Raw genomic sequence first — 13,155 nt, 5'->3', positions numbered from 1 at the left:
CCAAATCTGGGTAATCTTGTTTCATAAAGGATAATCAGTAGATTTATTTTCTGACACTGCGTTTGTCATGCTTCAAAATTACCTCTTGGTGTTGTTCACTATCAAATAGAATGTGGACCTACCTCTCTTAAATTTGCTTAAATGTTTCCTAATGACTAATGAGGAGAAACACCGAGATCTGGTTTTGCTGTTGTTGGGAAAAGAAGATCCAAATACGTATTTAAGGCAGTATTGAGAATTACAAAGCTGGTTTCATAGTGAAAAAGTGTTAGTGAGATGCCTGCAGCAGAGTTTAAGGAAACAGTATCTATGCATTTAACTTAATCTTTGTAACTGTTTCAAATGACTTTTGAGGGGAAAAAAAATGGAAATTTGGAGCAAATGAATATGTTCAAGCTTCAGTTCTTCTTCATTTCTATGTCTTCACTTGTGATGTGAAGAGTGTGTCAGTTGCTGTAAATTAGGCCCCCGACTCTACTGGGTAAAAATGAGGCTTTATGTCAGACTGCTAAAAACCATTCAGTTTGAAGGAGAAAAGGAACAAGAGGGTTCTAGACAAAGGCAGGTTGTTTCTGCACTGGGAAGGAGCGCCGGCATTCAGCTATCAGCAAATGGTTCATTTTGATCATAGTATTTGGCTGTTCCTTCACCTCCTTCCACAGAAGATTAGTCCTGTAGCTGAGACAATTACAGTGCTGTGGGAGGACATCCTTCATAGCTGCATTTTGGACGAGCATCTTCAAAGCTGAAATGTACGCATCTTCCCACAGAAATGTACACAAATGGTCAGCTTTTGGGAAACCTCATCTGAACTCATTTTGTCAATGGATCGGGCTGAAATTTGTGAGAGCCGGTCTGAAGGGATCAGAGGTGTGGTGGCATCCGGCTGCTTGGAAGGAGAGAAATGTGCCAGTGGGCCTGCCCCATGGGGGGCACCTGCTGTGGGCTGGAGGCTGGTAGCATGCCCTGGCCTTCTCAGCTCTTTCCATGAGAACACACAGGTCTCAGGAAACTGCTCCCCAGAGTAAACTGCTGGCTCAGTGCTGTGGGGAATCAGGAGGGACTCTGGTCACTGTTGGCTTTTGCTGACTGAATCTATAGCGAGTTCACAGGGCAAAAAGGACCAGAAGTGTCTATGCATTAAAAAAGCACGTGCGTAAGGCTTGCACATGCCACAGATACGTCCAGCTACGCCAGGCACTTGTCCTTAACATGTGCTAACAGCAAACTGAACATAACAGCTTCTGTAGCAGCAGTGTTAATGCGTAGCAATGACCATTCCAATTCTATACCACATGCTGGTGTTGTGTTTGGGTAAGTGGAGAGGGAAATATGTATATTTGTGTCAGAAACTGGAAAGATAGTTGTTTCTTTTGGTGGAAATAAATATCTGTATTTATGTCTAGATATCATTTAATTTATTTTTTCGCTGAATAATCAGTTTTAGGGGAAATAGCCTGAACCTGTCCTAAGTATCCCTAGGCCTGTGTAGGCAGTTTATGTAGTCTGTTCCATACATTCGATTCCTACAAATGGAAGCATGAGATGAATCATGAGAGCACGCTGCTGAGGCTTGGGCTCATCCTACCTACTCACACCTGAGCTTGAGCTTCTTCCAAAGCAGGGAGGAGTGAGAATCTCCTCTCAAGAAATGCAGCTTACCTGAGGACTCCCCTGGAGATGCTCAGGCCTCTCCCTATTAATGATGGGAACCATTCGGTCACAGTGATACAGGATGAATATGGACTCGGCCTGTGTATATCTGAACCCCCATCAGCCCAGCCCTGTTTTCTTGGATACGATGTTCAGTCTTGGTCAGTCCAGCAAAAGTATTAGATTTAGTTCTTTTTTTTTTTTTTTTTTTTTTTTTTTTTTCTTTTGCCACAACTCCTCCTTTCCTGAATAAAAGCCTATATTTTGTGGGGGAAAAAAAGCTAATAATCTTGATATTCAGAATGACTTCTGCTACTTTCAGCTTAGTGAGGTGGGAAAACTGCAAAATGTTGGTATATTGATATCACTCTTGTAGCCTTTACTCAAGCAAAGGATGTTGGGGGTGTTCTTTTAAGGATTAACCTGATTGAGCAATGTGCAGTGCTGTCTGAGTACAGTGCAGAGGGAAAAGCTGTCAGCCTGTTGGTTATACTGAGAGCTGGACAAGCAGCATAGCAGAGAATTTATCATACGTAGCCTCCTACTTTGTGTTGTAATGTTTAGCAGCATCATTATGCAAAATGTTGTTGGAATTCTGCAGTTTGCTTGTTCTCAGCATTACGTGTTGTAATGACTGCTGGGAATAAAGGAGCATGCCGACGGCCTCATTCACCTCTGCTGTCCAGATCTTCCTGAGTCTTGTGTCAGTGCCACAATATCAGCCACAAAGCCACGGTTCCTGTGGCGTTTCAGTATCTGGTAAGGCTGTTGGTGCCAATGGGATATTTCATAAAGGAGAACGGTTTTGAATTTAGAGGAAGGGCGTGGAATTGTTAAGTATGATTATAAAGAAATAATGGTTCTTGTTTATTCAATGTTTTTGTTCAAAAAGGTTATATATGTTTGTTCCGTTCCTTCTCTGTCAAGTCTCCTGCCCAGAATAAAGTTACTCTTGAAGAAATACTGACTGATGAGAGTCCTTACGTTGTGCTGAGTTTTAACAGCAACGCTTTGGTTTGGCTGCTTTATGGTTACTTAATAAGCCTTCCATTCGGTGCCCTCTCTGGTGGCTGCTGCCTCTGTACCTGCGCTCTTTCTGCAGGTTCCTTGGCCATGTGATGTGAGTCTAAGCACATGATTTGTGCTGTGTTCTGTAAGCTTTTAATCTAATATGTTAGTCTTTGGATGTCAAATCTGAAATTAACTAAAGTGTGGGAGTAGAAGGGAGGGTCAGGCTGGATAGCAGGAGCTGGTTCTTCACTGGAAGGCGGTGGGCATGGAACAGGCTGCCAGGGCAGTGGGCACAGCCCTGAGCTGCTCGAGTTCGGGGAGCATTTGGACAGTGCGCATAGACATTGGGTTTGGATTAGGAGTGTTTCTGTGTGAAGCCAGAAGGTGGACGTGATGTCCTTGTGGGTGCCTTCCAACTCAGGATATTCTCTGATGTCATTAGAGAAATACATCGCACCCTGGAAGGAGGACATAACTTGTTCTCTCCATCTTGTGTCAGCTCCTCCTGTTTCTCCCACTCATTTCCAGGCAGTAGAAGCCGATTGGTAACTTTTAACCCCAACTGTTTTCCTGCAATTTCAGTGGCTTGGAACTGATTGTACAGGGGAAGAACCAGATGTGAGATCAAGAAGTGAGGCATGCATGCAGAAGTGTGGCAGTTCTGGGTAGTGGTGTGTGCATAAGAGAAGGAAGGAGCTCAGAGATCTGGGGGGCAGCAGTGGGAGAGTGAACGAGCAGCGCAAGTTGTTTCTCGTGCTGGGACCGAATAGGGAAAAGTAGAGAGACAAAGATGAACGAGGAACGCCTTGGAACCCGTGGGGCTGGGCACAAAACAATGGCAGACTGCCCCATGCAGTGCCTCACTTGGATGTGTCTGCAGTCTTGGAAGCTTGACTACCCTACGTTCTCCTACAAATGGACCTTGAGCTTGTTTGGAGGTTCTAGCAGGGGAGCGCAGCTACCGTATACCCTTGACCGATGAACGGTACCGTCTCTATCGGGGAAGGTCGTCCTCTTCGACCGAGCGCGCAGCTTCGGGAGGGACGCACATGGAGCGGTGAGGGAGGAAGGGGACACCCGCCTAGCCAGCCAGATCAGCCGAATCAACCCTGGCGATCAATGGGGTGACAGATGTCGCAGCCAGATCGCCCTCACATCCAGAGCTACGAGCCGCCACAAGCGATATATAAGGACAAATACTGTAATATCTTCCAGGTCATGGTGACGCACGGTGGGTCTGAAAGTTCCAGGAAACGGGCGGCAGAAGCACCTCTCAGCACTGTTTCAGACTTGAACGCTTTTGCTCTAGAATACTCGGCGCACGTTAACATTCTTTCTCGCTTTGCATTCCACCCAGCAGGCCTTGCGCGTTATGCAAAGCAGAGCCTTCCCACTGGCGGGCTGCGGGGGGCCGTGCCGGCCGCCCTGCCTCGGGGGGCGGCACCGGGAGGGCTCGGAGCACTCGCCCCGCGCTCTGTGTGACCCTGAGCCTCTCGCGGCCGCGCGCTCCGAACCCACTGGCTCCTGGGCAGCGACCTGCGGCGGGGGTACGTGCGACCCCGGCCCTGCGAGGCGGGGGGTGTGCAGGGTGTCGGGCAGGGAGCGGCTCTCGGGGAGCGTGTGGAGCCGGGACTGAAAACGGCTTCCCGTGTTCGTGTGCGGGTGTTTCTGGTGCTCTGACTCAAGGGTGGCCCTGCTTGGAAAGCCTCTGTGAGCCGTTATGTCGCTTTGGTGGAAACGTGGCTGTTAGCGGCGATGGACTGAGTAACTGTGCTGAAAGTTGCGTTGGTGAGGCCAGCGCGGGCTGCCCGGGGAGCGGCGGGGTCACCGTCGCAGGAGGTGTTCCAGAAAGGTTTCGGTACTGGGGACATGGTTGGTGGGGCTGTGTTGGTGGCGGGTGGATGGCTGGACGGGGTGATCTGGGAGGTCTTTCCCAACCTTACCTTGGTGATTCTGTGATTCTGTTATTCTACGATTTTCCAGCCTCAATGACTCTATGGCTCTGTTAACACCTGCTGATGCACTCAAGTGGCAACTCTTGTTATCTCCTGCTTAGCATCTGATGCTTTCTTTTTGAAGGTTTGGGGGGAACTGCGACCATGCCACAATAAAACCAAATCTGTACAGACAGCAGCTTTGCTGAAATGTTTTGTCTGAAATTAACCCAATTTTCTGTCCTGTGGGTGACTTGTGAACCAGTATCCCAAGAGCCATCCATTTTTTGAATCATTTATTAACAGATTTCTTTTCCATTTTTAGGTGAAGGAAGTCTGAAGCCATGGCTGCAAAACCTGTACTCTACTACTTTGATGGAAGAGGCAAAATGGAGTCGATCCGCTGGCTGCTGGCTGCAGCTGGGGTCGAGGTTTGTTTCATCTTTGTAACATTATTCTGTGTGTTCTAAGCTTGTCTGGAGTCAGAACATGGGTCATTGATCAAAGAAGCACTGCTAGATGCGATAGGAGGTACTGGCTATTCATTTAATTCAATCGATTTAGGTGCACTAAAGTTTAAGTTCCATCTCTTCTCAAACATGATGCTATCATCCAGAACTCTGCTTAATGCAAGAACAATTAATGATTAAGCCTTCTTAAAGTTCCTTACCCAGCACTATTGAGCTCAATGATATGTTTGTTCTGGGAATAACAAATATAATGTGTGCCAAAGCAAACAGCAGTGAATTTGCTTTGTCCGATCTTTATCTTTTCGGTTGGAATGCTCATTTGAGGATTTTTATGTTTTCCTTCCATCCTTTGCAGTAAGCTGCAGCAGGGCACTTGCATTGTCCTGTTTGCACCATATAGGAAGGCGTAGCAGGGTGAAGTGAACAAGATGACTGTAACAGCAACCTACACATGTATGGCACATGCAAACACATATACGTGGATGCCTAACATTGGTGTCTTCATCTTGAACTGATTCCTTCCATAATTAACAGCCATCTTTAACCACAGTGATTGAAACTACATCATACATATCACAGGCAATTCTGCATCTGTTTGTTTTTCATCTGGTGAATAATTCATCTTCAGATGTCCTAAGCATGTATCTGCATTAAACTTCCTGCTTGGCATGATTACTGAGCATTGTTTTGCAAAGGATTTGTTTTAACTTTCTAATAATTTGTTCCTGTCTTGCTCCCAAATCAACCTATTGCACTGCAGAACTCTTTTCCACATATCAGAAAGCACTGTGAGGACAGCCTGCTCTGTCCTGTTGAATGTCTCAGGTTAAATTCCCTCTTCAATACCAAATAAAACATCCTCACTCTGGTTCTTAATGCCAGATTTTCTGCTGGAGTTGCCTTTAGCAGCATTTCTCAAACTAAGGGTGCACAGCACCTTGCTCTGGAAGATAGGAATGGGGAACAGAATAAGCCCTCCATAATCCATGACCTGCTTCAAAAGCTGGACAAGTCCAGTCCATGGGGCCAGGCGGATTGCACCCTAGAGTGCTGAGGGACTTGGTAGATGTGGTTGGCAGGTGACTCTCCATTATTCTTCAGCAGTCCTGGCTAACTGGGGATGTCTGGGTGGACTGGAGACTGGCAAATGTGACACCCATCTTCAAAAAGGGCCAGAAAGATGATCCTGGTAGCTGCAGACCTATCAGTCTCACATCAGTGCCAGGGAAGGTTATAGAACAGATAATCTTGAGAGCCATCATGGATTAATTAAAGGTGAACCAGGGGATCAGGCCCAGTCAGCATGGGTTCATGAATGGTGGATCCTGCTTGACAAACCTGATTTCGTTCTATGGCAAGGTGACCTGCTTATTGGATGAAGGTAAGGCTGTTGATGTGGTCTACCTGGACTTCATTAAAGCCTTTGACACTGTCCCCCACAGTATTCTCATGGAGAAGCTGGCTGCCCACTTTTTGGATGGACGTACGCTCTGCTGGGTGAAACTGGCTGCATGGCCGGGCCCAAAGAGTTGTGGTCAATGGAGTTAAAGCCAGTTAACAGCCAGTCACAAGCAGGGTCCCCCAGAGCTTGGTACTGGGGCCGCTTCTATTTAACATCTTTGTTAATGATCTTGATGAGGCCATTGAGTACACCCTCAGTAAAACATCAATTTGGAATGGAGTGTTGATCTGCTGGAGGGGAGAAAGGCACTACAGAGGGACCTGGATGGACTGGATCAATGGGACAAGGTTATCTGTATGAGTTTCAATAGGGCCAAGTGCTGGGTCACAACAACCTCAGCCAACCCAACAGGCGTGGGGAGAGTGGCTGGAAAGCTGCCTGATGGAAAGGGACCTTGGTGTACTGATGGACAGTTGGCTGAATAAGAGCCAGCAGTGTGCCCAGGTGGCCAAGGCCAATAGCGTCCTGGCTTGTATCAGGAATGGTGTGGTGAGCAGGACTAGGGAAGTCATCCTGCCCCTGTACTCGTCATTGGTAAGGCTTCACCTCAAGTACTGTGTTCAGTTTTGGGCACCTCAGTACAGAAGGGACATGGAGATGCTGGAGGAGGAACAAGGAAGGGCAACAAGGCTTGTGAAGGGCTTGGAGAATATGCCCTATGAGGAGAGACTGAAAAAAACGGGCTGTTTAGTCTGGAGGAGGCTGAGGGGAGACCTTACTGCTCTCTTGCAATACCTGAAAGGTGCTTACAGTGAGAGTGGGGTTGGTCTCTTCTCACTGGTGACAGGTGACAGGATGAGGGGAAATGGCCTCAAGTTATGCCAGGGGAAGTTTAGGCTGGATATCAAGAAAAACTTCTTTGCAGAAAGGGTTGTTCAGCACTGGAATAGGCTCCCCAGGGAGGTGGTTGAGTCACCATTCCTGCATATGTTTAAAAACCATTTGAATGTGGTGCTCAGGGACATGATTTAGTGGAGGGTTATTAGAATTAGGGTAGTATGGTTAGGTTGTGGTTGGACTTGATGATCCTTAAGATCTTTCCAACCTGAGCATTTCTATGATTCTAGGAGATTTTGCCAGTGAATCCCTTAGGGCCATGTCTGGAATGTAGGGGCCAGAGCGTGCACTGTCTTCTTTGTTAAGCACCACCCAAGTTTGTGTGCTCTGGAAATGTCTAAAGGTGCTCATTTCTTTTTCTTCCTTATTCTTTTCTTTCTTTTACTTTTTTTTTTTTTTTTCCAGTTTGAAGAGGTGTTTTTGGAAACACGAGAGCAGTATGAGAAACTGCTGCAAAGTGAGTACATATGAGACCTCAAGATAAGTGTGAGCAGGTTCCGCTCAGTCCCAGAGAAGATTGAAGACTGTGTGGACCGACTTCCATATGGAAAAGAGGGAATTAGAACAGAGCTTTGAGCAGCTGCAGAGACTGAATGTTTTCACATGTGGGCAGGCACAACTGAAAACTGAATGTCCTTCCAGCTTGCAGTTTTGCAGTCCTCTTGGCTCTTTTGTTTGTGTGCTGCTGCCAAAACTTTGTTGGCAAAAATTTACCTTAGGTGAATGCGCAGCTTCTGGCTGGCCTCACTTTTTTTTTTTTTTTCCCCAAGTCTTCAGCATTACAGCAGTTGATTGTCAGATGGCCATAAAATATAGTAGGCCCTGAGTGTAAATTTTGCTTTGAAACAGCTTTGCCAGGATTCTTGGATTCTCATTCCCAAGGAAAGCAGCATTGTGAAATTAATTCCATGGGAATGTTATCCAACAACCTTATTCCAGGCTTCAGCAACTTGCACATGCTTATCCTAAAAGTTCATGGAATGCTCTGCTTTAGCTTAAGATACGGGTTATAAGGAAGAAATTTTATAATCCAACATTTGTTCCATCTGTGTTTTAATAGTAGGAAATAAATACATTTTTATGTATTTAGAATTAGTTTACGTCAACTAAGCTTCTTACTTAATGTGTTTAGTGTCATGATTGTCCAAATTGTATTTCAGTTTCATCATGAGAGCTGTTGTACACAGCCTTACCTGCACTTTCTCTGAACTTTGGTTTTTAAAGGTTAATAACCCACAGTTATTCCATTCTTCACTTTAATTAGTCTTAATTTACTGTTTGCATGGAAATATGCCAGTTTAATAAAAAGACTCCCTAGAGCAAACTCAGGAAGAAATCGGATGTAGATGTACCAATACAGTAATATGTGGCTTTCTCTTTCTTTAGGTGGAGTCCTCGTGTTCCAGCAAGTGCCCATGGTGGAGATTGATGGGATGAAGTTGGTGCAGACCAGAGCCATCCTCAACTACATAGCAGGGAAATACAATCTCTATGGGAAGGACCTGAAGGAGAGAACCCTGTACTGTACCAGTACTACCCTTCTTGAACATATTATAGTAGTTTAGATACATGAAGAATAAACTGCATTTTGCATACTCAGAGAACCACCTTTGCTTTGGTGATGCGTAATTTGCAGTAAGACTGACAGGCCACAGTTAAATGCAACCCAACTAATTTGTTCTGATCAGTTTATCTCGATGTAAAAAATGGTTGATATGTAGGCCCATTGTCTAGTAAAATATTAATATAACTTGACAGAGGTATTCAAGAGGTGACTAAATACTGATCTATTTCTGCATGTGGAAATTCAACTTTAACACTGTGCAAATCTGTGCTTGTGAAGGCACCAGCCTATTTAAGTTTTGTTGTTTGTTTTTAAGGATTGACATGTATGTTGGGGGAACAGACGACCTTATGGGCTTCTTGTTGATTTTTCCATTCTTATCAGCTGAGGATAAAGTGAAACAGTGTGCCTTTGTAGTTCAGAAGGCTACAAGCAGGTACTTCCCAGCATATGAAAAGGTATGTAGGAGAATTGTTTCCTCCTATGTTTCATTTTTATTTATATTTTTAACCACAGTAACAAACAGTTATTACTACAGTTTCAAAAATGCTTTTAAGTTTCCCCTGGCAGATGTAGGAGGAGCACTTCCAAGCAACGAAGTTTTCTAATCTAAATGGCCTGATGCATAGGCCAAGTTCAGATCTCAGTGTTTATCTTGCTGATCTCTATTTTCTCACTGAAGCTGTAACAGAGTTAAATATATTATATATATATATATAAGTCCGTATATATATATATATATATATAGTCTGTATATATATATACTAAGATTTCTTAGTCTGTAAATTCCAGTATGATATAGGGTGTGGTGTTACCTGGGGCAATAGGAAGGAAGGATGGGTAAGAGAAACCCTGGGATTTCAGACTGCTGCTGGGAAGACTGCTCACAGATAAGCTGATCAGTGATTGCAGGCATTGAACTAACATCTCCCACTCTGGGAATACCCTAGTGTCATGGGAGAGAAAGATGAATAGAACAGAATTGTTACCAAAGGCGTACCTGAGCATTTTGAAAAGATAATTCCATCTGCTTATCCACTTGGAAACATTTTCGTTTCTGACATCTCTAGGTTTTGAAAGACCATGGCCAGGACTTTCTTGTTGGCAACCGTCTCAGCTGGGCAGATATTCATCTTCTTGAAGCCATTTTAATGGTAGAAGAGAAGAAGTCAGATGCTCTCTCGGGATTTCCTCTGTTACAGGTGACTTACATTAACAATATGCCTTATGGCTGGAGATATGGTAGAAAGAAAGACATTTCAAAGTCTGTTTTGTGTGGACAGCTCCATAAGAGAAGGTGTCTGTCACTCTTTTGTTGTAGTCTTGCTCTGCTTGCTTTAGGATGAACATCCTAATAGGACTCATCTACAGAATGTATTATTGTTTAGAGTAATTCCTATAAAGCCTGAAGAAAGCCACTCTCCTTTTCTTTTGGTTGCTTCTTTTCCCCCTTCTCACCAGCTCTATAATGCCAGAAGCAGAAAGTATTTTCTAGATTAAGACATGATTTGAGGAGAATACACATCTGAAACCACAAGTAACTATTTCCGCATCATCGTACCTCAATACAAGGTGGAGGGCTGTTTAATCACTATTTAAAATGAAGTTGGGGTGAGAGAGGGTAAATTTACCCATAGCTAAGATGGTATTTCTTTTGTCTTGCATTTGCAAACCACTTTTTAAAGGATGTTAATGACTTATTAGGGAGACTGAGGTGAACATAGACAAAGGTCTCATCAGTATTTCCTGTACTGACGGAGCAGTACTGGACATGTATCTTCAGCAGCAGCTGATACTGTTTGCTTAGTGATTTCTGTCAGTGCTCCCCTCTTCACTCAAATCCTCCACTTACACAAATGAGTGTGTATATTCTTGTCTTACTTTGCTTTTTAAATGCAATGTTCTTACCATTTCCCTTTTAGGCATTTAAAAAAAGGATAAGCAGCATCCCCACAATCAAGAAGTTCCTAGCGCCCGGAAGCAAGAGAAAACCTATTTCTGATGATAAATACGTGGAGACTGTGAGGAGGGTTCTCCGTATGTATTATGATGTAAAACCAAACTAGGGTGCTTGTCTAAAACAAGGGCTGTTCTTAGTTGAAGAGAGCTACCAGATGGCATAAGTAAACTGTGCAGAGAAGGTGAGGAGGCATTTGAAAGTAGTTGTAATGAGCAGTACCTTGAATTCTCTGATACAAAATACAGCATACAAGTATTTTGCTTTTACTAATATAACGCTTTACTACTAATCCATTCTTGAGATTTTTCTGGTAATTGCTACCAACTGAAATGGCATCAAATGTGCTGTTTTCCAGCAGTCTCACCAGAAAAGGAGAAAACAAAAGTGAAAGAAGTATGAATTGCTGACTGACAGCTCCAGCATCTTGTGGTAGCTCTGAGGGTCCAGATCAGGTTTCTGTATGATTAGTTCTGATTCAAGTCCTTAGTGATTTTAGATTCACTTTAGGAAATGAAACAAACAGCTTTTAAAGAATGTAGGACAGATATGTTCCTCTTGCCAGATATATTGGATGTTACTGATGCGTGAACTACCAGTGTGCCTTCATAACTAAGCTGCATTTTAATTACTGAATTGGGAAATAAAATGACTGCCAAATGTCATATTTGTATAACTGGCCTATCTAGAAGATCTATTCTAATAAATAAACTCATTATCCTTACATGTGCTTGTTGTCATGTTTGTCTCATGATTTAAGGTTGAGCTTTGCAAATTATTGTGACTTGTCTTTGAGGATATATTCTTGATGCTTGATTTGAAGGAGAAATCATATCAACCTGAAATGAAAATCCTTATCAAGATCCTTATCAACCTACTCATGAAAAAAAGTTGGAAGGGCTGCTTAATAGGATGCTATCTTAGGCTTTCATAGCTTTTATAGTTCTGTATTAATTATATAGTTGAAAAGATTTCTGCTCAATCTCCAGTGTCACTGCTTAATTCCTGAGCTGGCTGTATGTTGAGAAATGGGATGCATCTTGACCTTGTAATGCAGCAAATACACTTGAGTAAATTCGATGAATGAATTGCCCGCTAGGGAGCTGTCTCACAGCTTCAGAGCGACTGAAGTTCTCAGCACTATGAAAGCCAGAAGAATAGAAAGATGCCAAATGTAGGCAAAATGTGTCCCCTGCAAGGGTTCTGATGTCTTTACCATGCACCTTATTTGTAGTGAATAGTTCAGGCTGTGGCAGGAAGATCGAGGGGCTGCAAGCACCTGGAACATGAGCATATGCTTTGACATGGAATGAAGGAGCTTGTCCCTTGGCTGATTTCCAAAAGGGACATGTGGGTTCCTGGACCTGGAGGTAGCCCTGGGACTAATGCCACTGAGTCAGGCACGGATCTGAGGTTCAAGAAGGGCTTTTCTGATCATGCATATTTTGGGGCTAGAATGTTCTAGATTTAGGAGGAGTAAGCTGCTGTTCCATTATAATCTCATTCTCACATATTTTTTAATATGTGAGTAGCCATTTATGAGCCTGAAAGTCACTTAGAGCAATTTCCCTTTTTTTCTTGTTGACACCAGCCCATTATGGTGTTTGGTACACTTGTTGCTCAGTTGTTTCTTTTTCATTCATTCCTCGCGTATTTGTGATCAATTGTTTCTACTTCTGTCCTTGCTGGAGTTCAAGTTCCCCTCTTTTAGACCATGTATCTATTGTTTCTACTCTTCTTCCCCCCCTTCCCTCCCCCAGCTGATTCCAACCCCCCTGCTGAAATGCAGCTCAAAAGCTGTCTTTGTGCAGAAGGCTGAGGACAGCTGGCTGGCTATGGTTGCTGCCAAGTGGGACGCCAGAGTGGTGTTCAGTAGTTACCATAGGAGCTGCCAAGGGCTGTGCAGGAGGGAGCTGCTTCTAAACCAGGATCTCCTAAATAAGGAGTCCAACCACCTGTTTGTTTATTGTTAAAGTTGTAAATCAAGAATTGCAACGCCCACAGTGCCTGCAGATTTATATAAAAACCCTTTTGTGTGGTTATTAGTTGTTGTAACAGATTTACAGAATCTCTTAGCTGTTACAAAACGTTCATAAATGCATCTTGAGTGTGACATGGGGATTCTAGAGAGTGGCTTTCCCCAGCAGAGGGAAGAAAACAGAGCACAGGATACTGCTCAGCCACAGTAGCTATCCTATACTGATCAAGGTTTTATTGTTGGCATCATACATAAGATCCTGCTTCTAGTGAAGTTTATTCTATATCCT

At 43.9% G+C, this 13,155-nt stretch overlaps 1 protein-coding gene across 3 annotated transcripts; it reads left to right on the top strand.

The window, feature by feature from the left end:
• The first annotated feature begins 4,108 nt into the window (after positions 1-4,108).
• On the top strand, positions 4,109-11,612 carry LOC122155159 (glutathione S-transferase 3). Of its 3 annotated transcripts, XM_042808972.1 has the most exons (8): positions 4,196-4,211; positions 4,351-4,516; positions 4,924-5,029; positions 7,773-7,824; positions 8,754-8,886; positions 9,248-9,389; positions 10,002-10,133; positions 10,854-11,612. In XM_042808972.1, exons 3-8 carry the CDS (start codon positions 4,943-4,945, stop codon positions 10,995-10,997), a joined length of 690 nt encoding a protein of 229 aa, XP_042664906.1. In that variant the 5' UTR covers positions 4,196-4,211; positions 4,351-4,516; positions 4,924-4,942; the 3' UTR covers positions 10,998-11,612. The 3 variants fall into 3 exon arrangements, with proteins under 3 accessions (XP_042664891.1, XP_042664906.1, XP_042664899.1); XM_042808957.1 differs by lacking the exon at positions 4,351-4,516 and having other exon boundaries at positions 4,109-4,211; XM_042808965.1 differs by lacking the exon at positions 4,196-4,211 and having other exon boundaries at positions 4,238-4,522.
• The last annotated feature ends 1,543 nt before the right edge of the window (positions 11,613-13,155 follow it).

The sequence above is a fragment of the Centrocercus urophasianus genome, unplaced genomic scaffold (genome assembly GCF_019232065.1).
Source record: "Centrocercus urophasianus isolate 14NV4802_14NV808 unplaced genomic scaffold, USGS_Curo_1.0 seq_10, whole genome shotgun sequence".
Taxonomy (NCBI): domain Eukaryota; kingdom Metazoa; phylum Chordata; class Aves; order Galliformes; family Phasianidae; genus Centrocercus; species Centrocercus urophasianus.
Note: the sequence above shows the minus strand (reverse complement) of the source record. Positions and strands in the feature narration are given on the sequence as shown.

Coding starts and splice junctions, on each gene's coding strand:
- LOC122155159 (XM_042808957.1), top strand. CDS start 4,943: ATGGCTGCAAAACCTGTACTCTACTACTTTGATGGAAGAGGCAAAATG. Junction 5,030..7,772: donor TGGCTGCAGCTGGGGTCGAG/GTTTGTTTCATC, acceptor TTTTTTTTCCAG/TTTGAAGAGGTGTTTTTGGA. Junction 10,134..10,853: donor CGGGATTTCCTCTGTTACAG/GTGACTTACATT, acceptor TTTCCCTTTTAG/GCATTTAAAAAAAGGATAAG.